The following is a 27,845-nucleotide window of genomic DNA, read 5'->3' as shown; positions in this document are numbered from 1 at the left end:
TGAATTTTGAGGAAAATAATGAATTTAATCCATTTTGGAATAAGGCTGTAACAACATGTGGAAAAAGTGAAGCGCTGTGAATACTTTCTGGATGCTCGGAGTATATATATATATACAGTGAGGAAAATAAGTATTTGAACACCCTGCTATTTTGCAAGTTCTCCCACTTAGAAATCATGGAGGGGTCTGAAATTGTCATCGTAGGTGCATGTCCACTGTGAGAGACATAATCTAAAAAAAAAAATCCAGAAATCACAATGTATGATTTTTTAACTATTTGTTTGTATGATACAGCTGCAAATAAGTATTTGAACACCTGAGAATATCAATGTTAATATTTGGTACAGTAGCCTTTGTTTGCAATTACAGAGGTCAAACGTTTCCTGTAGTTTTTCACCAGGTTTGCACACACTGCAGGAGGGATTTTGGCCCACTCCTCCACACAGATCTTCTCTAGATCAGTCAGGTTTCTGGGCTGTCGCTGAGAAACACGGAGTTTGAGCTCCCTCCAAAGATTCTCTATTGGGTTTAGGTCTGAGACTGGCTAGGCCACGCCAGAACCTTGATATGCTTCTTACAGAGCCACTCCTTGGTTATCCTGGCTGTGTGCTTCGGGTCATTGTCATGTTGGAAGACCCAGCCTCGACCCATCTTCAATGCTCTAACTGAGGGAAGGAGGTTGTTCCCCAAAATCTCGCAATACATGGCCCCGGTCATCCTCTCCTTAATACAGTGCAGTCGCCCTGTCCCATGTGCAGAAAAACACCCCCAAAGCATGATGCTACCACCCCCATGCTTCACAGTAGGGATGGTGTTCTTGGGATGGTACTCATCATTCTTCTTCCTCCAAACACGGTTAGTGGAATTATGACCAAAAAGTTATATTTTGGTCTCATCTGACCACATGACTTTCTCCCATGACTCCTCTGGATCATCCAAATGGTCATTGGCAAACTTAAGACGGGCCTTGACATGTGCTGGTTTAAGCAGGGGAACCTTCCTTGCCATGCATGATTTCAAACCATGACGTCTTAGTGTATTACCAACAGTAACCTTGGAAACGGTGGTCCCAGCTCTTTTCAGGTCATTGACCAGCTCCTCCCGTGTAGTTCTGGGCTGATTTCTCACCTTTCTTAGGATCATTGAGACCCCACGAGGTGAGATCTTGCATGGAGCCCCAGTCCGAGGGAGATTGACAGTCATGTTTGGCTTCTTCCATTTTCTAATGATTGCTCCAACAGTGGACCTTTTTTCACCAAGCTGCTTGGCAATTTCCCGTAGCCCTTTCCAGCCTTGTGGAGGTGTACAATTTTGTCTCTAGTGTCTTTGGACAGCTCTTTGGTCTTGGCCATGTTAGTAGTTGGATTCTTACTGATTTTATGGGGTGGACAGGTGTCTTTATGCAGCTAACGACCTCAAAAATGTGCATCTAATTTAGGATAATAAATGGAGTGGAGGTGGACATTTTAAAGGCAGACTAACAGGTCTTTGAGGGTCAGAATTCTAGCTGATAGACAGGTGTTCATATACTTATTTGCAGCTGTATCATACAAATAAATAGTTAAAAAATCATACATTGTGATTTCTGGATTTTTTTTTAGATTATGTCTCTCACAGTGGACATGCACCTACGATGACAATTTCAGACCCTCCATGATTTCCAAGTGGGAGAACTTGCAAAATAGCAGGGTGTTCAAATACTTATTTTCCTCACTGTATATATATATATACATTTGAAGTCATTAAAACACATTTTTTAACCCCTCCACAGATTTCATACGAGCAAACTATAGTTTTGGCGAGTCGTTTAGGACATCTACTTTGTGCACGACACGAGAAATTATTCCATCAATTGTTTACAGACCGATTGTGTCACTTTTAATTGACTATATCACAATTCTCGTTAACTGTGCCTTTAAGCAGCTTGGAAAATTCCAGACAATGATGTCAAGCCTTTAGCCAGTTAGCTTCTGATAGGTGGTGTACCTCCAAGACCTTCAAACTCAGTGCCTCTTTGATTGACATCATGGGAAAATCAAAAGTCAAGACCTCAGAAGCTATTGTGGACCTCCACAAGTCTGGTTCATCTTTGGGAGCAATTTCCAAACTCCTGAAGGTGCCACATTCATCTGTACAAACAATAGTACACAAGTATAAACACCATGTGACCACACAGTCATCACAGCGCTCAGGAAGGAGACGCATTCTGTCTCCTAGAGATGAACGTAGTTTGTGTGAAAAGTGCAAATCAATCCCAGAACAACAGCAAAGGACCTTGTGAAGATGCTGGAGGAAACAGGCGGACGAGTATCTAGATCCACAGCAAAACCAGTCCTATATGGACATCACCTGAAAGACTCAGCAAGGAAGGAGCCGCTGCTCCAAAACCACCATAAACAAGCCAGACTACAGTTTGCAAGTGCACATGGGGACAAAGATCTGACTTCTGGAGAAATAAAGTCATCATCCGAACTGACCTAACACAGGGAATGTTTCTACCATTAAATATCAGGAATTGTGACAAACTGAGTTTAATGTATTTAGCTAACGTGTATGTAAAATGTTTGCTTTAAGGTGTTTGTTTTTATTTATGTATTAATTTAATCAGACACTTTAAGAAACAAAATATCGATGTTTAATGTGCCGGAGTTTCATCTGCAGTGGGCACGTTGACGTTAAAGAAAGAAAAGAGAGAGACATAAACCTCTTACACTAAATACTTATAAATGTTGACCGTTTTTATTTGACATCCAACATGACTTGTTTGATCTGTTGGAAGTCATGGGTTCCTCTAAATGCAAAGTATAATTGACTAAAGTGTTACATTTGTATCAGCTCGTGTAGCTTCCTGTTGTGTTATAAATGCACTCCTGGAATATGGGCGGAGCACAACCTTCAGAATCACTAAAGCAGCAAATCTGATCCGATGCTCACAGCTCAGAAAACAACACTTCATTAAAATACCACAGCGATGAAACTATTTGACATAAGATCTTGCTTATACAGATCCAACAGGCTTGAGAATGGACTCGCATGTTTGTGTCTGTAACATGTTGAAGATGTCTTGATGTTGGCTAGATTGACTCTCACTGTACTTCACATGTCTTATAAAAGAAAGCTCAATTATTATTCCTAAATATTTGAATGCTTTGACTGTATCAAGCTTCTGTCCCTGGACATGCTTCCGGTTCAATGACAGATGTGCAAACACGAGTTATTAAACCATTTTGAAAGCTGAACAATTGCAGAAGAGCGTTTCTGTGCAGCCTGTTGCTTATTGCATGTGCATTTGTGTAACCGGTCCTAATCGCCCCGCTCCGTACGGGACTCAAACCGGTGTCTCCAGCGTGGGAGGCGGGTGCGCTAACAAGGAGGCTAAAGGCTACAACCTCTAGTGTCAGTCGCTAGTGCACCTCTTGAGGTCAGGACAGTGAGGTTTATACACATTGCACAGCTATCTATCAGCTGATCACCATCACACTCACCCCCTAAACCTCACTCCCATCCGGGTCACGGCACCACTGTGATGCTCCTGTTCTACCCGCTCTGTGCACGACTCGAACTGTCATCTCCTGCATGGGAGGCGGGTGTGCTAACAAGGAGGCTAAAGGCTACAGCCTCTAGCGTCAGTCGCTAGTGCACCTCTTAAGGTCAGGAGTGTGAGGTTTATACACATTGCACAGCTATCTATCAGCTGGCCCCGTTACACTCACCCCCCTAAACCTCACTCCCATCCGGGTCACGGCACCACTGTGACACTCCTGTTCTACCCGCTCTGTGCACGACTCGAACTGGCGTGCAAGGCGGGTGTGCTAACAAGGAGGCTAAAGGCTACAGTCTCTAGCGTCAGTCGCTAGTACACCTCTTGAGGTCAGGAGTGTGAGGTTTATACACATTACACAGCTATCGATCAGCTGTTCCCATCACACTTGCATACATTTGGCAGGTAACATCCGAAAGGACAAACATTTGGAAGATCAATAACCCACAAACTGAACAACAACGGCCCTAATACTGACCCCTGTGGGACTCCAACATTATAATCTGTATATTCAGATGTTGTGCTGCACGCTCTTACACACTGTGCCCTATTCTCTAGGTATGATTTAAGCCACTTGATGGTGCCAACTGAAAAATTACAGTTTAATAGTCAAACTTGATTATATCGTCGAATACTTTTTTGATAATCAAGAAAAATGGCACGGATGTGTTCCAACAGAAATCTGTTTGTGTTTGAGTTGTTCCTGAAACCAGACTGCATGAGATGAAACAGGACTATTATTAAGATCAATGCATTATTACTTTATTACTTATTAAAATGTTCCTTTCATGTTCCAATTTATATTTGAGAAACTGTTTCAATTGTCTCCTTGTTTCATGAGTAACCAAATATTGTCCATTTTTAGTGTGAAATATAGAAACACTACATGATCAGAAAATCAGATTTGTGTTTCAGAAGATCTGTGTGGATCCTTTTATATCCATTTAAAATATGAGAAGTGACACACAACAGTTTAATCATTGTCAGTATGTAACAGAATGTTCCACTGGCTCATATTGTGTGTTTGAAACATGCTCATGAATATGTAAACACAACCTGAAACGTCATCCGACACAAGGACCAATCAGACTGATCGACACGTTTATAAGATGGAGTTCACAGAGTTGATTAAATCTGACCTGATGTCATCACTTCACTTCACAGTTTTACTGTGTGTCTGACACTTATATTCGTGAATGCGGGAGTCTGGGATTAAATGTTCAGTAATTATGGAGGGTTCCACGATTAAAAGTCGGATTAAAAATCTTCTGCGCTCGCCTTCAATGAAACTGAGGAAGAATCGACGCGGAATGAAGGAGAATCAGTCCAGTAAGGTAAATACAGTCAATAAAACATTACACTGTTACTCTGTTACTCTTCTGTGTCTGTTGTGTATCAACTCTCATTTGTCGCAATAAGAATCAGATGTTTGTGTCTTGAGCAGTTTTGTATCAATCTTTGTAATGATCAATTCAAATATGAACTGTATTAATGTTGCTGCTTTTCATTAGTTTGTCTTTGATCTAATATGATTGAGTGTTTTCCTTCTGATTATCTGATTGTCTTGCTAATTAATTTAATGATTGATGTTGAAAGTTCACATTGTTCTTTCCAGCAGACAGATGATCTTGTCAGTGTGTAATCTCAATCCTTTTATTCACTGGCACACACTCTCTCTCACACACACACACACACACACACACACACACAGAAACACACGCTCACACACACACACACACACACACACACACACACACACACACACACACACACACACACACACACACACACGCTCACACATACAGAAACATACACAGAACACACACAGTCTCTCTCTCCCTCACACACACTCTGTGTATTCTAGTGTATATGTTCACAGGTTCATTAGTCAATATGTTTTGGAGAGTTCTGGTGTTTGTCCTGTCACACAACACCAGCAGTATATGAACACCTGAAGAACACTCACACTCACACACACACTCACACACACTCTCACACACACATATACACACACTCACACACACACACTCACTCACACACTCTCACACACACATATTCACACACACACACACACACTCTCACCCACTCACACATACACACTCACTCACACCCACTCTCACACACACATACACACTCACTCACAGACATACACATACTCACTCACATACTCACTCACACACACACACAGTCTCTCACATATACATTCACACAGACATACACATACTACACACACACACACACACACACACACACACATCTTTATTGTGCACATGTGATCTAATATTGACTGATGAGCACAAACAGCTTAAACACATCAGCACAATCTTTCTCTTGTCTCGTTGTCATGTGACCAGATCTGCAGTTCCAAACTCCCTGTATGGACATCATCTCCCCCTGTATGCTCCCACATAGTGGAACTTGTTACCCACAGAAATTAGTCTAAGAAAAGAGATATTTCACTTGTTTATTTCCATCTTTAACTGGTTATACTTGATATTGTTGTGTCATGTGATGATTGTTTGTTTTGTATTTTGCTTTTTGAAGGCGCACAATGAGAATGATCATGAATTAAACATGATGACATGACCTCTGCGGGACGTCCTGTTGTATGAACTGTTCTTGTGAACGTGTGTTTTCTCAGGTGACGTTAGAGCGAGTTCTGGGTATCACGACTGCAGGAACCAGCGGTTTAACATGTGACCCAAACTCTGGGACGGTGGCGTATCCAGCCGGGTGAGTTCAGGTGTAATTAAATATTTGGGCACATGTTTGCATAAAAAATAATACATTATTCAAGAATACAGAGGTAATCTGAACATTTTGTTCTGCGTCAGTGAACAAGTGTTTCTAATAGATGTGTTGATGATTGTCTTAAAGGGACAGTACAGCCAATAATTACAATTCTGTCATCATTTACTCACCCTCATGCCATCCCAGATGTGTGACTTTTTCTTTTGCTAAACACAAATTAAGATTTTAAGAAGAATATCTCAGTGCTGTAGGTCCATACAATGCAAGTGAATGGTGACCAGAACTCCAAAAAAGCACACAAAGGCAGCATAAAATTAATCCATAAGGCTCCAGGGGTTTAATCCATGTCTTCAGAAGTGATATGATAGGTGTGGGTGAGAAACAGATCAATATTTAAGTCCTTTTTCACTATAAATTATCCTCCTTTCCAGTAGGTGGCGATATGCACTAAGAATGAGAATCACCAAAAACAAGAAAAGAAAAAAGTGAAAGTGGAGATTTATAATAAGAAAATGTCTTAAATATTGATCTGTTTCTCACCCACGCCTATCATATCACTTCTGAAGACATGGATTAAACCACTGGAGTCATATGTGAAAGTGAAAGTGTAGATTTATAGTAAAAAATGACTTAAATATTGATCTGTTTCTCACCCACACCTATCATATCACTTCTGAAGACATGGATTAAACCACTGAAGTCATATGTGAAAGTGAAAGTGTAGATTTATAGTAGATGATGACTTAAATATTGATCTGCTTCTCACTCACACCTATCATATCACTTCTGAAGACATGGATTAAACCACTGGAGTCTTATGTGAAAGTGAAAGTGTAGATTTATAGTAGATGACTTAAATATTGATCTGTTTCTCACCCACACCTATCATATCACTTCTGAAGACATGGATTAAACCACTGGAGTCATATGTGAAAGTGAAAGTGTAGATTTATAGTTAAAAAATGACTTAAATATTGATCTGTTTCTCACTCACACATCTATCATATCTCTTCTGAAGACATGGATTAAACCACTGGAGTCATATGAATTACTTTTATGCTGCCTCTATGTGCTTTTTTGGAGTTCTGGTCACCATTCACTTGCATTGTATGGACCTACAGCAATGAGATATTCTTCTTAAAATCTTAATTTGTGTTCTGAAGAAAGTCAAACACATCTGGGATGGCATGAGGGTGAGTAAATGATGACAGAATTTGTATTTTTGAGTGAACTGTCCCTTTAAAAGTTGTGCAGCTCTTCAGAACAAGAGAGAGATCACTGTTCATGACAGCTCTTTCCCATGAGTGTTCGGAAGATTAAGCAGCTTTTAGTAAAATGCACTGATTAGTTCAGACTTTTGCACTCTTCATGGACCGTATCTGGAGTAAATGTTTGTTCCCGTGTGACATTCAGGTGTGTTGTTGTGTTACTGAATCCAGCAAAAAACAGCCAACAGCACCTCATCAACTCCTCCAGGTGAACAATCACACACGATCATATTATCAGATAATACCCATTTGTGGCCTCCCAGAGGACATCCATATTATAGTGTGTTTTTCTGATGTCACATGTTGTGAATCATCTCCTTTAGAAAAACTATCAGCGCATTGTCGTTCTCCTCCGATGGCAAATATCTCGTCACAGGAGAGGTGAGCGATTTCCCTTTATCTGTGTTCACACATGTGATTGAAATGCGTTGGTCAACACTACAGTAATGTGACCGAGTTCAGGATGACCTTTGACCCCGGGTCAGTGTGAGTGAGTGTCAGGTCATCAGTGTTTGTCACATTGATCATGTGTGTTTATGTCTTGAAAAAGGCTTCATTATATGAGATGTAATGAATAATGTTGATGTGAGTTTTGTCAATGTTAACTTGTTTACATGAGGTTTCATAAGGTCTCTGTGACGGCTCTAGACTCTGTAAACAACAAACAAAAATGTGTCTGCCGTCTCTGAGGCTTTCTGCCTGTCAATCATGTTGCTCGTTCTCATCATATTATATCTGCAGTGAATTATTGAGGCTTAATGCCATTTTTATGCCATGTTGTTCATAACAGTTGCCAGATGAGGGCGCTATTTTACTACTGTTGTTTTTAACAACCGTTTCTGCTCATGTCGGTCTCAATAAAGCTCATTTGGTGTCTTTGGAGGGTTTGGGAAAGAGGGGCGTGGCTAATCCAACAGTTTTTGTGGAAGTAGAATGGCTAAAATTGCTTAAATTGCTTACAGCCCCTTTAATATCCCCGGACTGTAGTGAGGAATATTCTGTATCTGAGCAATTGAAGCTTGTAGTACCGGCTGTCCCCTCCAGGGGGCAGTAAGTGAAAGTCTCTGTACAGGTAACGTGCAGCTTATACAGAGAACAAACCACACTTACTGACAAAAAAAATAAATAAAATAAATAAAATTTTATTTTTTTTATAACTATTTAGAATTATTTAATTGTTATTTGAGATTTTCTCAGCAAATATTTCTGTATGTGATATGTAATGTAATCGATTGACAACCCTAATATAAATGTTTTTATATATATATATATATACACACACACACACACACACACACACAGTGGGTACGGAAAGTATTCAGACCCTCTTAAATTTTTCACTCTGTGTTATATTGCAGCCATTTGCTAAAATCATTTAAGTTCAGTTTTTTTTCCTCATTATTGTACACACAGCACCCCATATTGACAGAAAAACACAGAATTGTTGACATTTTTGCACATTTATTAAAAAAGAAGAACTGAAATATCACATGGTCCTAAGTATTCAGACCCTTTGCTGTGACACTCATATATTTAACTCAGGTGCTGTCCATTTCTTCTGATCATCCTTGAGATGGTTCTGCACCTTTAATTGAGTCCAGCTGTGTTTGATTATACTGATTGGACTTGATTAAGAAAGCCACACACCTGTCTATATAAGACCTTACAGCTCACAGTGCATGTCAGAGCAAATGAGAATCATGAGGTCAAAGGAACTGCCTGAAGAGCTCGGAGACAGAATTGTGGCAAGGCACAGATCTGGCCAAGGTTACAAAAACATTTCTGCTGCCCTTAAGGTTCATAAGAGCACAGTGGCCTCCATAATCCTTAAATGGAAGATGTTTGGGACGACCAGAACCCTTCCTAGAGCTGGCCGTCCGGCCAAACTGAGCTATCGGGGGAGAAGAGCCTTGGTGAGAGAGGTAAAGAAGAACCCAAAGATCACTGTGGCTAAGCTCCAGAGATGGAGTCGGGAGATGGGAGAAAGTTGTAGTAAGTCAACCATCACTGCAGCCATCCACCAGTCGGGGCTTTATGGCAGAGTGGCCCGACGGAAGCCTCTCCTCAGTGCAAGACACATGAAAGCCCGCATGGAGTTTGCTAAAAAACACCTGAAGGACTCCAAGATGGTGATAAATAAGATTCTCTGGTCTGATGAGACCAAGATAGAACTTTTGGCCTTAATTCTAAGCGGTATGTGTGGAGAAAACCAGGCACTGCTCATCACCTGTCCAATACAGTCTCAACAGTGAAGCATGGTGGTGGCAGCATCATGCTGTGGGGTGTTTTTCAGCTGCAGGGACAGGACGACTGGTTGCAATCGAGGGAAAGATGAATGCGGCCAAGTACAGGGATATCCTGGACGAAAACCTTCTCCAGAGTGCTCTGGACCTCAGACTGGGCCGAAGGTTCACCTTCCAACAAGACAATGACCCTAAGCACACCGCTAAAATAATGAAGGAGTGGCTTCACAACAACTCCGTGACTGTTCTTGAATGGCCCAGCCAGAGCCCTGACTTAAACCCAATTGAGCATCTCTGGAGAGACCTGAAAATGGCTGTCCACCAACGTTTACCATCCAACCTGACAGAACTGGAGAGGATCTGCAAGGAGGAATGGCAGAGGATACCCAAATCCAGATGTGAAAAACTTGTTGCATCTTTCCCAGGAAAACTCATGGCTGTATTAGATCAAAAGGGTGCTTCTACTAAATACTGAACAAAGGGTCTGAATACTTAGGACCATGTGATATTTCAGTTCTTCTTTTTTAATAAATGTGCAAAAATGTCAACAATTCTGTGTTTTTCTGTCAATATGGGGTGCTGTGTGTGCAATAATGAGGACAAAAAATGAACTTAAATGATTTTAGCAAATGGCTGCAATATAACACAGAGTGAAAAATTTAAGAGGGTCTGAATACTTTCCGTACCCACTGTGTGTGTGTGTGTGTGTGTGTGTGTGTATATATATATATATATATATATATATATATATATATATATATATATTAGTGCTGCATCTAATGATTATTCAGCGATTATTGCAATAATTAATCATTATCTGTTAACCGAATATTCAGCTTGTGTCCCGACTTAAAAGGTTGTATTAAATCTACAACTAACAATAAAGAGGACAAAATCACCTTTTATAAATATCTCTAAATGACATTCACTGAATTAAAGGAAGTTTAATTATTAAGTTTAATTCAGTAAGAATTTAACTTTTTTTTTCCAAGTGTTTTTGACTTGTTTTCCATTTAAAATGTATAAAAATCCTTAAAACAAGATACATTTACTTGAGAAGCAATATATAACATATTTAGACTTGCTTTAAGAGAATATATCTAAATATAAGTGTATTTTTCACTTGGTTCTGCGAGTGCAGTAAAGACTAAATATACTGATATTCAAGATCTATTCTCTAAAAGCACGTCTAGTGCAGCCGGTGCGATCTCTCCCCCTTAGATCGGGACATTCACACGACTCATAGAAGAGGTGCTGACCGCACAGAGAAATTACCGTTTCAGAGTTTGTACTTTATTTACATCATCTGCTTCTGTAATAAAGCTACAACACATTAAATATAAACGCATTTAGAATCTGTGTATCTCAGCGAGTATTGCCGCTGACTAGCACACCTGGAGTCCTGAGTTTGAATCCAGGGTGTGGTGAGTGACTCCAGTCAGGTCTCCTTAGCAACCAAATTAGCCCGGTTGCTAGGGAGGGTAGAGTCACATGGGGTAACCTCCTCGTGGTCGCTATAACGTGGTTCTCGCTCTCGGTGCGGCGTGTGGTGAGTTGTGTGTGGATGCTGCGGAGAATAGCGTGAAGCCTCCACATGCGCTACGTCTCCACGGTAACGCGCTCAACAAGTCACGTGATGAGATGCGCGGATTGACGGTCTCAGACGCAACTGAGATTCGTCCTCCAACACCAGGATTGAGGCAAGTCACTACACCACCACGAGGACTCGGAGCGCATTGGGAATTGGGAGTTACAGATTGGGGAGAATTGAAATGTAACCACATGTAAGATGCATCACTGGTATTATCTGAACTTGAAGTGTTTCATACACAGAACTGTCGCTCACTGGATGAGTTTTGTAAATTCTAGAGACTGTTGTGTGTGAAAATCCCAGAAATACTCAAACCAGCTCGTCTGACACCAACAATCATCCATGTGATTCTCATGTGACCGCAGTGTGTAAAATCATGCAGATGTGGGTCAGGAGCTTCAGTTAATGTTCACATCAACCATCAGAATGGGGATAAATGTGCTGTCGGTGATCTGGAGCGTGGCATGATTGTTGGTGTCAATATTAGGTATGTATATAATGTATATTTGTGTACATGTGGTCTGTCTCCGTCAGTGCGGTCATCTTCCTGCAGTGCGTGTTTGGGACGTGTGTGAAGGGATGCAGGTCGCCGAGTTACAGCAGCATAAATACGGCGTGTCGTGTGTGGCGTTCTCTCCCAACAGTAAATACATCGTCAGCGTGGGCTCGCAGCATGACATGAGCGTCAACGTCTGGGCCTGGAAGGTGCTGTAATTACCCAGCATGCCCTCTGCCTGTAAGCGCACTGGGACTCGTATGTTGTTTAACGCCACGTGTGTCATCTTTCAGAAACGCACACTGGTGGCCGCTAACAAGGTGTCCTGTAAGGTGACGGCGGTGTCGTTCTCTGAAGACAGCTCACATTTTGTCACCGCAGGGAACCGGCATGTTCGATTCTGGTACCTGGAACCCTCTCTCTCTAAAAAGGTAAACTTTATTTGTGCGAGCTGTGGAGTCTACTTCAAAGCAACTTACAGAGACATGAACATGTTTACATTGCATGGAAAATACATGCGGCAGAAGTTTAACCCTTCAATGACCGTCTAGACACTTATGAACTGTATTCAGTCTGTTTTTATTCATTTAAATTACGCATTGCGTAAAGTGTGTGTGTGTGTGTGTGTGTGTGTGTGTGTGTGTGTGTGTGTGTGTGTGTGTGTGTTATATACACTGGTGGCCAAAAGTTTAGAATAATGGACAGATTTAGCTGTTTTGGAAGGAATTTGGTGCTTTAATTCACCAAAGTGGCGTTCAACTGATCGCAGTATATTCAGGACATTACTGATGTAAACGGCTCCATCACTATCTGAAAAGCCCTTTTTGATAAAATGTAGACCGCAGTATCGGTTCTAGCTTGTTTGGCGCCCTGGCAAAACCCACTTCAACATGCCCACAAAGTTGTTGACCGGTGGGGGTGATGCAGCTGCCTCGTGCATGTCGCCCATGCCTAAATCCACCACTGCTCCAACACCTTATCCTTGAGTAATCATGATACATTGATCATTTCATACTAGAATATCACTTGCCATTATATCAAACACAGCTGAAAGATATTTGGTTCATTAAATGAAGCTGAACATTGTGTTTGTGTTTGAGTTGCACAGTGTGTAATAGACTGGCATGTCATAAGCTCAATATCAGGTCAGAAATGGCAAAAAAGAAACTGATTTCTCTAGAAACTCATCAGTCAATCATTGTTTTGAGGAATGAAGGCGATACAATACTTGATAAAGGTGTAACTACAGTCTTCAAAGACAAGCACAACTGTCTCTAACAAGGACAGAAAGAGATGTGGAAGATGTGCAACTAAACAAGAGGAACATCAGAGTCTCTAGTTTGAGATGCCTCACATGTCCTCCGCTGACAGCTTCATTGAATTCTACCCGCTCAACACCAGTTTCATGTACAACAGTAAAGAGAAGACTCTTATGGGAAGAACTGCAAAGAAAAAGACACTTTTGAAACAGAAAAACAAAAAGAAAAGGTTCGAGTGGGCAAAGAAACACAGACATTGGACAACAGATAATTGGAAAAGAGTGTTACGGATCTTCACCCTGTTGAGCTTTTGTGGGATCAGCGAGACTGTAAGGTGCGTGAGAAGAGCCCGACAAGACAGACACATCTATGACAAGTGCTACAGGAAGCATGGGGGGAAAGGTCAAGTGCTACAGGAAGCATGGGGTGAAGGGTCAAGTGCTACAGGAAGCGTGGGGTGAAGGGTCAAGTGCTACAGGAAGCGTGGGGTGAAGGGTCAAGTGCTACAGGAAGCGTGGGGTGAAGGGTCAAGTGCTACAGGAAGCGTGGGGTGAAGGGTCAAGGCTACAGGAAGAATGGGGGGGGAAAGGGCAAGAGCTACAGGAAGTATGGGGGGGAGGGTCAAGTGCTACAGGAAGCGTGGGGGGGGAAGGTCAAGTGCGACAGGAAGCGTGGGGGGGAAAGGGCAAGAGCTACAGGAAGCGTGGGGGAAGGTCAAGTGCGACAGGAAGCGTGGGGGGGGAAAGGTCAAGAGCTACAGGAAGCGTGGGGGGGGAAAGGTCAAGAGCTACAGGAAGCGTGGGGGGAAAGGTCAAGAGCTACAGGAAGCGTGGGGGGGAAAGGTCAAGAGCTACAGGAAGTGTGGGGTGAAAGGTCACCTGGACAACTGACCGCTAGAATAACGAGGATCTGTAAAGTTGTCATCACTGCACATGGAGGTTTTTTGATGATAAACTCTTTGAAATAGTTTAAGAAGATTCTTTTCAAATTGTAATAGTAATTTTCACATTATTAATGTTCTGACTGATACATTGTGATCAGTTTAATGCCACTTTGGTGAATAAAAGTACCGATTTCTTTCCATAAGAGCAGAATCTGTACATTATTCCACACTTTTGATCGCCAGTGTAAATATCTATAAATATATTTTTTTCGAACAGTTCTCCACTTTTGACTTTAAACCCCAGAATAAAATATCAAAATGAATTTCAAATGTAGAAATTGAAATCTGTTCATCATAGAAGAGTGTTCCAGTAATCGTTTAGTGTGAATTGTATTCTAGATCTGAACAGAAGATTGGCGTCACTGAGTGTAACGGGGTTGGGATGGGAAAGGAGGCGGCGGGAACTGGACGAGCCATTAAAGTAATATTTAATGAGAAATTTAAACGTAAAGATGCACAAGGCAGCTGCGTGTGGCGCTCTCTCTCGAACTGCTGCATACGGCTGCTGATTAGCCCGATTGGGGGACGCGCCGTGACTCCTCCTCAACATATATTTAGATCAAAGGCTTCAGCTTCATGTGGAGCTCAATCTGAAACTCATGTGCTTGTAAACTATGGAATGATGATCTGAGATCATGTCATCTGTTCTTCTTGTGTCCCATCATCCTTCTCCTCTACAGCTGTCCACACCCGTCCCGTTAATGGGACACTCCGGTCTGCTCGGAAAACTTCAGAACAACTTCTTCTGTGACGTGGCATGTGGCCGCGGGCAGAAGTCCAACAGCACGTTCTGCATCACGTCATCGGGGTTACTGTGTGAGTTTAATCACAGGAGAATTCTGGAGAAATGGGTCGACCTGCAGGTGAGTCGCTCCAGAAGTGTTGACCCGGAGATCAATACTGATCCGTCTAAAGTTCTGGGTTTAATCTTATTTCAGCTCATCCCCGAGTTTGTACTCAAATCAGGTTTACAGTGACGTAATAAACATTAAAACACACATTAGACTTTAAGAACTGTATTTTATAAATTAACATTACCTAAGATTAATAAATGGCTTATTTTAAAGTGTTTTCTCATTTATTTTGGTGTCCAGAGCCCCTCCCCCAGATTTACTGCCTCTAGACATCACTTATGCAGGTGAACTGTGATTGGTTGTTCTGACATGTCAATCAGACGGCCGTTCACCATTTCCTTTTTGAGGAAAACACAGAGAAAACAGACTTGAGATTATTTAAATCTGATCATGTAGCGACTCCAGTCAGGTCTCCTTAGCAACCAAATTGTCCCGGTTGCTAGGGAGGGTAGAGTCACATGGGGTAACCTCCTCGTGGTGGTGATTAGTGGTTCTCTCAATGGGGCGTGTGGTGAGTTGTGTGTGGATCGTGGAGAGTAGCATGAGTCTCCACATGCTGTGAGTCTCCACGGTGTCATGCACAACGAGTCACATGATCAGATGCGTGGATTGACGGTCTCGGAAGCGGAGACAACTGAGATTTGTCCTCCAACACCCGGATCGTGGCGAGTAACTGCGCCACCACGAGGACCTGCTAAGTAGCGGGAATTGTGCGTTACAAAAGAATTTTAAAAGAAAAAAGTGAATAAAATGGTTTTCTCACTGCCAGTTTTGTTTCTGTTTAATGATAATAAACTTTGTGTCAGATGACTCGATCACCAGCTCAACACTGTTTCCTGTGTCCAGGTCGTTCACACCGCAGCCCAAATCTGAGTTTTCACTCATGTTACACAGATCTGTTAAAGGGTAACTAAACACCTGCTCAGAGTCTGACTCCACCCACTAGAAATATTTGAAAATGCAGGAAAAGTGGGCAGACCCCGGCGGGGATAGAGGGGACGAACCGTGTGCGGGGCTGAGCTGGGGGGGGGGCACCTGAGACTCGTAGTGACCGATTAATTGACAGCTGCTGTCAGACTCTGTTGTTATTATTATTCCTCACACGGTCGCAAGACGACATGTACATGAATCTGGCGTGGTGAGCTGGAACCTGCTTACGTCACGAAGTACCGCAACAGCCAATAGGAAAATTCAACTGCAGTAGCCACCGTTCAACCTGAAGAGGGCAGCACTCAGACGTTTTTACACCATATAGTGTAGAATTAAAACACTTTATACACAAATGTCAAAAAAATTACTTGAATCAATGACCAGTACTAATAAAGCCCCATGCTTACAGATCATTAACTAAACAAAGTTGGTTTAGGGTTTAGTTACCCTTTAATTGGATGACACAGTGAACAGTCAAAAATGCTTTGAGTCTGATATTTTCAGACCCAATCTGGGATGATTTCATATGTGGAAATATGTCTGATACAGATCAGATTTTTTCCAAATGTGCTTTCAGTCGGAACAGTCGGTTCAGATTTAATGTGATTTTTATTATTTATTTTTTTATAGATTTTTTTTATATTTAAAGTAAATCTAACTCAACATCCATCACTTGCGTGCTTGATTTACAGTGTAAAATGCCTGTTATGGTTTAAAACTTTTATTTAAAATCATACCTTTTCTAGTTAATCCTTTAAGCTCAGATGGGCCAGCGGATCCGTAAGAACATAAAAATGTCAAATATTAATAACTGCAGTCTTGAGCAACACAAAATAGTTTTTTTTTTAAGTTTAGAAGCTCTACTTTCCAATGCATGTAGATATTATGACCAAAACTGAACAAGTGCTTTAAATTTACAGACAAATCACAAGTGCACAGTTCATATTGATTTAATCAGTAAAAACATCAAACTGATCAAATATTCATGTGTCATATGATGTTGGAAAGCTCTTAAAGAGTAAAATACAACCAGCTGATTTGTTTTACTCACAAACACAAATATAGCGAGTAACCGATAAATATACGTCTTTGACAATTATGTTGCTTATATGCCGCGTTTTTGCTTATAATTTCACGAAACATAAACGTAACATAAAATGTAACATATGATTATTTAGAGTCTGTGATTATCTTTCAATCGAGTCCACACACAAGATAATCAGATGTATAGATCATTAGATAATCCACATGAAGCACAATGTTACATATGGCCACCAGGAGATGGCGCCAAATACACGACACAGACTCAATGATGACTCAAATGACACAGAATGAAACTCATTCTGTGAAATCTCATGAGTAAAATCATGTCTGCATGCTCTGCAAACCTTTAGTCATTGTTGTGTTTGCATGTGTAATTAGTTCTTATGTACAATTATTATCTTTTATTTGTTTGGAGATGTTTTTGGACACTATGATCAATTATATTTGTAATGTTGGAACTTTTGATTGATTTGTCGTATCAACACTAAATTATTCTCAGATACAGTCGACATGAACAAACAAAAGCAGTTTGATATTTTATTAGATTGTCATGTCTTATTTGGGTTAGAAATAAACAAAATAACTGCTAATAAGAACATTTAATCGGTTAATAATTATACATATTAAAATAATGAACATGGGTTAGTGTTTTTAATATACTCGCGGGCGGGTCAGTTAACGAGCATCGGCTGTTCAGACTAATGTGAGTTACCCAAAACCTCTGTCCGTTCAGCTGCGGTGTGAACACGGCTTTAGATCAGCAGTGCTCTGCTTGTGTTTGTCCTGATTTGGTTAATGATCACCATGAGGTATGACGCACACTATATAGGGAACATCATCATGTCCGTGTTCAGTAATCTGTTCAGTGATATATGAAAAGGAACATTCTGATGAATGTGTTCATGCGTGTGTTGTATGTAGACGATTTCAGCGCGCTCTCTGTCTGTCACGGATGATCTGATCTTCTGCGGGTGTGCGAACGGAACGGTGCGTGTCTTCAGCGCACCTGACTTGAGATTTATCTGCACGCTGCCACGCCCACATCACCTGGGCATCGACGTGGCAGCGGTCACTCAGGCGAGGTAACGGATGGAAGTTTTTAATTTGCCATAATGATGTACAGCAGGTTTACAGACGGCGTGCACTCATTTATGTGCTAACACTGGAACATGATTACTCTCCAGAGGATTATGGGTTTAGCGTTTGATCGGATCTGCATTGCACACGGTTCTGCTGAATGAGCCATTATTACTATATTAAATATACTGCAAGTACCTTTATTCATGCATTTATTGTATTTTTCTGGTCAGTCATCTGTTCTTCAGGAAACCTGATGCCCATTATCCTGACTCCGTGGCGCTGACCTTTGACCCTGTGAACCGCTGGCTGTCATGTGTGTATAATGATCACAGTATATACGTGTGGAGCACGCGAGATCTGCGGCGAGTGGACAAAGTTCACTCGGCCCTCTATCACTCGGCCGCTGTGTGGGATTTACAGGTGAATGTCTGCTCGGCTGGATGTGTTTACTGTTATGAAGTGTAACTAAAGACAAGGACACAAGACCACGTCCCATTGCAGCTCATATTGTGGATTTAGCTAACTTACTTTTAAAGTCCTCGTGACTACTGGTAGTTCTGATGTATACCACCTCAGAGCTGATCCTAGATCAGTGTTCTCTTTAACCTCCTGAGACACGAGTGTGACCGCTGTGTGCTTTTCTGTTTCCCTTTTGATTTGTAACTGGTAGCACAAAATAAACATGCCAAAAAATTTTTTTTTAAGAGCGAATAGTTTTCCTAAAATATTTATGTCCTCATATGTGGCCAGCTGGACTAAGTTGTGAAATATTAACCTGGGAGTGACGTCATTCTGCTTTCATTTAATATATAATTTACCGTCTATAAATGTAATTCATGTTAACAGATGATACATCGTTTCAAAGGTCTGAGGGTTCTACATTGATATCCGATCTCTGTTTCATGATAGTAATCCTCCAGAAACAGTAATTGAGTTATTTGTGCAGGAGTACAAATGAAAACATGCGATATCAAACGGACTTTATTATGAAACATGCATAAAACGGACTTTTATTATGAAAACATGCGCTATAAAAACGGGACTTTTATTATGAAAACATGCGATATCAAAACGGGACTTTTATTATGAAAACACGATCGCCAGATGAATCCAGTTCAACACACTTGGGTCAATCGTCCATGACAAGCGTTCATTAAAAACATCCAAGCGCACTTTTTGTCCATAAAAGTGATAAATGTGAGAAATATTGATATATTCTCCATTGTTTACATGAGATCTCGCCTTCATCATCGTTCTTCATCAAACTGCAATCTGAGCAGCATTCATGTTGTAAAACTGTATATGATCTGATATTAGAGTCTCATAAACAAAACCAGCCCGTCTCCAAAGTCTGTTTATAAAAATGTGGCGTAGTTTTATTCATAATAGTCGAGCAGTGCCGTCAGATTTAGTGTCGTCTTGAGAGGCGGAGCTTAATTTGACTCTGAACACTTCCAGAGATTTTACAGAGATTAAAGCTGCAGGAACTCCTTTATTATTAAATCATCTTCAGATTAGAAACGAAACTTCTTTAGACTCGTGACTTTGGGAACATTGTATTTCTGGGGTGTCTTGACACTTTTATTATTGTTTGTTTATTTACATTATAAAAACATGTTCAGCACAAAATATTCACATTACTATAAACTTCAGCTTCTCTAACTTTAATAAATAACAACAAAGATTAATTCTGAAACTTGTGAAATAAAACCCAAAGTGTCTCTTTCAAACGACACTACACCCGTCTTCAAACGGTCCCGTAAATACAACCATTTCAGTTCAGGTCATTTCATGGTTTGTGCTCAGAAAGGGGGCGTTCATCAACAGGATCAAGAATATCAAGCTTTAAAAGTCAGATTATTATATCATCAAATTGTTTATGATGTTGATTATTCATGTGTTTGAGACGTTACAGACATTACATCATTATCATAATTTATTCAGATTCAATGTCCAGCATCATCCAATCACCGTCAATCATGTTCAAATAAAATGATCCATTATCAATGTTGAATCTATGTACTGATGATCATTGAGTGTCCAAACATCATCTGCAGCCTGAAACTGAACTTTTGATCCGATTTTAGGAGTGAACGCACTTAACTGCATAGAGAGCTATAGGATGCTCCCTTGCTCCCTATTTAGTGCATGACTTAACCTCCAGTGTGCTGTCTGTCTGCACTGGTCTCAGAACAGTTATAGGAGAGCTATAGGATGCTCCCTTGCTCCCTATTTAGTGCATGACTTAACCTCCAGTGTGCTGTCTGTCTGCACTGGTCTCAGAACAGTTTGAAATGCATCTTATTTTCGTCATAACTCCATATAAAGCCTCTGAAAGACACATTTATCAGTTTTCTCAATGTTATAAACACAGACGGTGAATATTGGATATTTTAACTGAATCTGAGCATATAGTCCACATACGTTGTCATTGTGTTTATCAGTGCACCGTTTCGCGATACTTCACTCAAATGTTTAAAATGTCATATCGGATGAAACTAGAGACTCTAATCTTTTGACTCAAACAGGTTTCAATGTAAAAACTTGATGAGGTTTCTCACCAGATGTAGTTTTGTTGCTGTTTCTCCCAAACACAAACTCCGCTGTGATCAGCGCCATGTTGTTTGGTCACATGACTCTGTGCTGTCAGTAAAGGGTTAAACTAATGACAGAGTCTCCTGAACTGAGATCAGTTGGTTTAAATGAAATGTAACTATATATAGCCTATAACGAAGCCAAAACGCAACGTCCACGCATGTGTACACGGGGTCTCACAATTTCAAAATCGTTTTATATTAAAATATATCTAAATCAGCTGTTGTGATCTGTAGAAGTGTCTTTATAGAACATATTTTCTGCTCATGTTCTAGATGTATTCAAAAGACTCCGGTGTGTGTAAGTCTGGTCCGGGATCCTCTGAAATGTTCTTCAGCTGTTCGACTGACAACACCGTTCGGATGTGGAGCGCAGACGGTGTTCCCGACTCCACCAGCGGCAACGTGTTAAGCGATGTAAGTTTACGGTCTGAAGTGTCATATTCTAATTTTGGCAATTATAGTAAAGTGATTTCAAACTTTGCCAGGATCTTCATAAAGTGATGTACATGGATGATAACAGCGCCTCCTTGCGGGACATCGAGGGAACTGCGATCGTCTCAGATAAACCCGAGGGCTGCATGTCCGACTGCAGAAGTGGCATCAGAAGCATCTGTGTGAGTCCAGATGGCAGACAGCTGGCATCAGGAGACCGAAGTGGCACACTCAGGTACAGAATCCTGATCATATAGAGTTGATTCTGTGTCTCATATACAGCCAACATTTGCGTTTTAAATCATTTATAAAACGATTCTTACATCTGATGTTACAATTGGCACTAGTCTGTAATCGCGTGTCATCACAGGGTTCATGACTTGACCTGCATGAAGGAGATTCTGCGATCTGAAGTGCACGAGTCTGAGATCTTGAGTCTACAATACTCCAAACCACATACAGGTGCGTGTCTGTCTGCGCGCGTGTCTGTCTGCGCGTGTGTGTGAGTTGGTCTGGATGTTATAGTGTGTGTGTGTCTGTCTGCGTGTGTGTTGGTCTGTATGTTATCGTGTGTGTGTGTGTCTGTCTGCGTTGGTCTGGATGTTATCGTGTGTGTGTGTGTGTGTGTGTGTGTGTGTGTGTGTGTGTGTGTGTGTGTGTGTGTGTGTGTGTGTGTGTGTGTGTGTGTGTGTGTGTGTGTGTGTGTGTGTGTGTGTGTGTGTGTCAGTCAGTCAGTCAGTCTGGATGTTATCGTCTGTGTGTGTGTGTTTGTGCGTTAGTCTGGATGTTATCTGTGTGTTCAGCATTCACTGTACGTGTGTGTGTGTGTGTCAGATATGAATCTTCTGGCCACAGCGAGTCGAGATCGTTTGATTCATGTGTTGGATGTTGATGAAGACTACAGTCTGCTGCAGACGCTGGATGAGCACTCTTCATACATCACTGCAGTACACTTCACTGGTGAGGACCTCCGATTCATATATAAATTAATCATTGCTTAATATGAAATCAATTATGAGGGCTGTTGATTTAACACATTAATTCAGTTTGATTCATTATATAAAATGACACATTTAAAAATGTAACTATTCGTAATATCCCCGGACTGTAGTGAGGAATATTCTGTATCTGAGCAATTGAAGCTTGTAGTACCGGCTGTCCCCTCCAGGGGGCAGTAAGTGAAAGTCTCTGTACAGGTAACGTGCAGCTTATACAGAGAACAAACCACAATGAGAAAAGTACTTAAATGTCCTGGAAAATATTTTAGTGTAATAAAATTGTCTATTTGTGTCGCTAAAAATGTTTTTGTTACATGTACAGAAATACGGTAACACTTGGGATAGGGGTCAAATACACGGAAAAGCCCAAATTAAAACTCGATTTAACTGGACGTGTGAAATGGTGAAAAAAGACAAATATTTTCCGTCTATATAGAAATGTTTTCTGTAATTAAACTATAATAACAATGTATTAAATATCACATCTGTTGTGCTTCATTTGACCAATATATATATATGTATATATATATACACTCACCTAAAGGATTATTAGGAACACCTGTTCAATTTCTCATTAATGCAATTATCTAATCAACCAATCACATGGCAGTTGCTTCAATGCATTTAGGGGTGTGGTCCTGGTCAAGACAATCTCCTGAACTCCAAACTGAATGTCAGAATGGGAAAGAAAGGTGATTTAAGCAATTTTGAGCGTGGCATGGTTGTTGGTGCCAGACGGGCCGGTCTGAGTATTTCACAATCTGCTCAGTTACTGGGATTTTCACGCACAACCATTTCTAGGGTTTACAAAGAATGGTGTGAAAAGGGAAAAACATCCAGTATCGCGGCAGTCCTGTGGGCTGAAAATGCCTTGTTGATGCTAGAGGTCAGAGGAGAATGGGCCGACTGATTCAAGCTGATAGAAGAGCAACTTTGCCTGAAATAACCACTCGTTACAACCGAGGTATGCAGCAAAGCATTTGTGAAGCCACAACACGCACAACCTTGAGGCGGATGGGCTACAACAGCAGAAGACCCCACCGGGTACCACTCATCTCCACTACAAATAGGAAAAAGAGGCTACAATTTGCAAGAGCTCACCAAAATTGAACAGTTGAAGACTGGAAAAACGTTGCCTGGTCTGATGAGTCTCGATTTCTGTTGAGACATTCAGATGGTAGAGTCAGAATTTGGCGTAAACAGAATGAGAACATGGATCCATCATGCCTTGTTACCACTGTGCAGGCTGGTGGTGGTGGTGTAATGGTGTGGGGGATGTTTTCTTGGCACACTTTAGGCCCCTTAGTGCCAATTGGGCATCGTTTAAATGCCACGGCCTACCTGAGCATTGTTTCTGACCATGTCCATCCCTTTATGGCCACCATGTACCCATCCTCTGATGGCTACTTCCAGCAGGATAATGCACCATGTCACAAAGCTCGAATCATTTCAAATTGGTTTCTTGAACATGACAATGAGTTCACTGTACTAAAATGGCCCCCACAGTCACCAGATCTCAACCCAATAGAGCATCTTTGGGATGTGGTGGAACGGGAGCTTCGTGCCCTGGATGTGCATCCCACAAATCTCCATCAACTGCAAGATGCTATCCTATCAATATGGGCCAACATTTCTAAAGAATGCTTTCAGCACCTTGTTGAATCAATGCCACGTAGAATTAAGGCAGTTCTGAAGGCGAAAGGGGGTCAAACACAGTATTAGTATGTGTTCCTAATAATCCTTTAGGTGAGTGTGTGTGTGTGTGTGTGTGTGTGTGTGTGTGTGTGTGTGTGTGTGTGTGTGTGTGTGTATATATATATATATATATATATCTCCAATCTTTCAAATTGAGGATTTTGTCAAATTATACTTGATAAATGCAATGTTACATTAAAAATAAATAAATGTGTTTGAACTAAGTTTGAAATCATTGATCTGTTTAACTCCCGTATGAGCGATGTATAGAGAGATTGTGCAGGTTTCTATAGATTGCATGCGTGTGACTCGCTGTACAGATGTTCATTGTGTTGTGTTGCTCGTGTGGATCCTGCAGCCAGTGAAGGGAGAGTGCGTTTGATCAGCTGTGGAGCAGATAAGAGTGTGTACATCCGCACCGCTCACAGGGTGAGTCCTGTTTATCACTTAAAGCTCATTTTGCAATGATATATTTGTACAATCCTGTCAGATTAAGATGTAAAGTGTTCAGAAATGGAGATAATGCTAAATATAAGTGTAAATGTGCTTTCAGTTGGAGGTAGACCGAATATCAGTTTTGCCAATAGTTGCTTTTTGGAACGATCAGTGATTGGCACGCTATTGAATGTGCTGCTCTGTTCACACACACACTCGCGGCTTCGGTGCACTTATAATATGCATTGAGAACGGCACCGGAGGAGCATTTAACCACAATTTGAATAAGAAGCGAATTAAACTACTGTGAACTAGCCCACAAACAGACACTTACAGGACGTCCTGGAGACTTCAGAATGTCAAAATAAAAGCATGAGGGTTTAAAAAGTGCTCGATTTAAATATATTACTGTTAAAAGTCGATTGGGGGTCTGTGTATCTCAGCGAGTATTGCCGCTGACTATCACACCTGGAGTCGTGAGTTTGAATCCAGGGCGTGCTGAGTGACTCCAGTCAGGTCTCCTTAGCAACCAAATTGGCCCGGTTGCTAGGGAGGGTGGAGGACTTGAGCGCATCGGGAATTGGGCATTACAGATTGGGGAGAAAAAGGAAAAAATAAATAAAGTCAATAAAAATAATACTAATAACAATTTATTATTATTTTCATCATTAGTATTTGTTTACATTTTATTATTAAGAATAATTAAGTAAAATTAAAAGTGAGCTGATGTCTTAACTAAACTGAACAAAAAATAAATCTGAGTCCTTAAAAGTCCAGATACAAGTTCAAACGTTTTTGGAAATAAAATAAAAAATAAAACTGGTTTCTACTGAACACTTAATGGTGGGTTCACATACAATGCATACAAGCGTTTCACACGGAGCGATTACATGCAAAGACGGGAACAGATGTGAATTTGCGGCGGGCGGCGTGAATTAAGCGAATGACGCGAAGCGAAAACGCGAAATAGCTTCAATCGCGTGAGTTGATGTTTTTCACCTCGAGTGAAATATCCGCATGACTCGTTGTCGCGAAAGCCTATCAGCATTGAGATTTTCCAGATGTCACTGATGTAGCAGCAGAAGAAATCAGGAGAAAATGGTTGTAGCGGTGTGTGGATACCCGGAACACAACGTCAACTGATCTGGGACCTCCACAACAGACACAGAGCAGCAATCGTTGTGATATCGGCCATGTTTGATGGCGGAAAGATACGTTGTCGTAGAAGCCCCGCCTCCTGTCCTTTTCCGGAAGACAAGCGGGAATACTCGCAAGTTTATTTAAGTAAATTTAATCCAGTGGTCAAATTCCTCGTTGTATGTGAACGCACCATGAGACTGGAATTCCTGTTAATGTTGCTGCTACATTATCCAGTAAACCAGTTAATAATAAAGTGTTTCTTAATAATCGATACATTTATATTGAAGTAATGTGTTGTTAGAGGTTTGTGTTGCATATTAAAGAGTACTCCCAGTTATTAACACAATAATGTAAAGATATTCTAAACTGATTATGCAAACAAACCACTCTGGAATCAGATCTTGATCGGGATCGGCCGGTACTGAGATGTCCGAGATCGGATCGGATTGGAAGTGCTATCGGTGCATCCCTACTTTCATCAAGTCATTTCAAAATAAGAATATTTCCAGTGTGTTGCAGACATGTTTATAATGAAAAGTTGTTCGTCATGTACCAAATCTTCACTTATTTTCGGGTTATTACGATTATTACTGCGTCTGCAATCTTTTTTTTTTTTTTTTTTTTTTATCCTTGTCATTTGCCGCCATAGTGAAGAAAGAAAAAGTCTTTTATTTTGACATTCTATAAATCATAAAATAAAAAAACTATCGGCCGATTAATCGGTTATTGGCGTTTCCCGCCACCGTAGTTATCGGCAAAATCCTCTATCGGTCACCTGGACTTGTAGTTCCTCTGATTACATGCTGACCTGAAACAGTGTTGAATTAATGTCATCAGTGTACCGCAGAACTAGTGTGTCATTAGATGCCATTTAAACCTCATTTAGCACCGATCCAAGAGCATTCAATGAGACGCGTGTCACGTGTTTGATACACATCAGTGCTTGAGTTCACGTGTTTAACCTCTTTCATTTAGACCGTCAGAGGAACCGAATTCAAACGCACGCACCATGTGGTGCGTAAAACCTCTCTGAATGACATGGACATTGATCCGACATGCAAGTATGCGGCCGTGGGCTGTCAGGACCGAAGCATCAGGTACACGCCACATTATATACATCCGTGATCCTCCTACAGCTTTTGTATGTGGAACATCATGATTGTCTCTCCTGTAGAGTGCTGAACGTCAGCAGCGGGAAAATAAAGAGATCTTATAAAGGCTCTCAGACTGACGACGGCAGTTTATTAAAGGTACAGTACACTATAAACACCGGTCACATGACTTCTCATCGCTCTGAAGGATAATCCTGTGTTTGCGATTGTGTTGTAGGTTCAGATCGACCCGTCTGGGCTGTTTGTGGCCTCAAGCTGCTCTGATAAAAACATAAGTCTGTTTGATTTCCACACGGGAGAATGTCTCGCAGCCGTGTTCGGACATTCAGGTGACGAATCCCTATTGCTGTGTTAAATGTAGAAGATGATGACGTACACGTGGATGTCAATGATTGTGTGTGTGTGTGTGTGTGTGTCTTTCTGACAGAAATCATCACAGGTTTAAAGTTCACCAGTGACTGTAGACGTCTGATCTCAGCATCAGGAGACAGGTGTGATTTAATCACCTTAAATACAGCAGAGGTAATGTTATTGAATGTGTTTCACTCAGTGTGTGTGTGTGTGTGTGTGTGTGTGTGTGTGTGTGTGTGTGTCACAGCTGTATCTTCATATGGCGACTCGCTCCAGAACTGACCATCAACATGAGCGAGCGACTGTCGCGACTCAAACAGCGTCACACCGTTAAAAACACCCCGTTCAGGTACAACTTTAATACTTGTGTCAATGTCATTAGCCTAGGGGTTCACTTACTTTTTCCATCCTCCACTGTGAATGTTTGAATGAGGTGTTCAGTATGTACAAGAACAGTACAGTCATGTGTGTGCTATACATTAAAACTGATTGTGTTTGTTCATTAATGTTACTTGGTGAAGGTCAAACCAGATGTAATGGTCTGCACTTATATAGCGCTTTTATTTAAAGGGGAGTTATTATGCAAATGCACTTTTACATGGTGTTTGTACATGAATGTGAGTCGGCAGTGTGTGTACACAACCTCCCTACAATGATAAAAGTCTTATATTTCTATTCATCAAAAACTGTCAAAATGAACGTTTTCGTCACGTTAGAGCAGGCCACGCCCACGACGGGTGACTGACTCCGCCCTATTATCATAGCTCCTCCCCTGAGTGATGGACACACAGTCCTGGAGCAGATACAGTGAGAAGAATAATGTCTCATAAGTGTCTGTTGTTGCTGTAGTAACCGAAGCACGAGCTGTAAAGACACAGCCCTCTTCCTGAAAGGGGGCGGGGAGCAGCAGCTCATTTGCATTTAAAGAGACACACACGAAATCAGTGTGTTTTTGATCCCACACAAAAAGAGGCATTTATAACATGATATAATAAATGCTCCGTGGGGTATTTTGAGCTGAAACTTCACAGACACATTCTGGGGACACCTGAGACTTATATGACATCTTGTAAAAAGGGGCATAA

The 27,845-nt window shown here is 41.1% G+C and overlaps 1 protein-coding gene across 1 annotated transcript in view; it reads left to right on the top strand.

The window, feature by feature from the left end:
* Nucleotides 1–4,657: 4,657 nt before the first annotated feature.
* The window catches only part of LOC127621859 (mitogen-activated protein kinase-binding protein 1-like), a 34,156-nt gene continuing 10,968 nt past the window's right edge, over nt 4,658–27,845 (top strand). Inside the window, exons 1-19 of the mRNA XM_052095634.1 lie at nt 4,658–4,875; nt 6,183–6,274; nt 7,706–7,768; nt 7,884–7,941; nt 11,929–12,099; nt 12,184–12,321; nt 14,773–14,955; nt 17,842–18,002; nt 18,231–18,420; nt 20,871–21,011; nt 21,083–21,264; nt 21,400–21,491; nt 21,864–21,989; nt 24,081–24,151; nt 26,273–26,394; nt 26,472–26,547; nt 26,627–26,738; nt 26,837–26,900; nt 27,008–27,109. Of these exons, the coding sequence (XP_051951594.1) occupies nt 4,738–4,875; nt 6,183–6,274; nt 7,706–7,768; nt 7,884–7,941; nt 11,929–12,099; nt 12,184–12,321; nt 14,773–14,955; nt 17,842–18,002; nt 18,231–18,420; nt 20,871–21,011; nt 21,083–21,264; nt 21,400–21,491; nt 21,864–21,989; nt 24,081–24,151; nt 26,273–26,394; nt 26,472–26,547; nt 26,627–26,738; nt 26,837–26,900; nt 27,008–27,109 (2,282 nt within the window). The 5' untranslated portion in view covers nt 4,658–4,737. The remainder of the gene's footprint in view (nt 4,876–6,182; nt 6,275–7,705; nt 7,769–7,883; nt 7,942–11,928; nt 12,100–12,183; nt 12,322–14,772; nt 14,956–17,841; nt 18,003–18,230; nt 18,421–20,870; nt 21,012–21,082; nt 21,265–21,399; nt 21,492–21,863; nt 21,990–24,080; nt 24,152–26,272; nt 26,395–26,471; nt 26,548–26,626; nt 26,739–26,836; nt 26,901–27,007; nt 27,110–27,845) is intronic.

Source organism: Xyrauchen texanus, chromosome 28 (assembly GCF_025860055.1).
Source record: "Xyrauchen texanus isolate HMW12.3.18 chromosome 28, RBS_HiC_50CHRs, whole genome shotgun sequence".
Classification (NCBI taxonomy): Eukaryota; Metazoa; Chordata; class Actinopteri; order Cypriniformes; family Catostomidae; genus Xyrauchen; species Xyrauchen texanus.
This window is presented reverse-complemented; position numbering and strand designations above follow the sequence as displayed.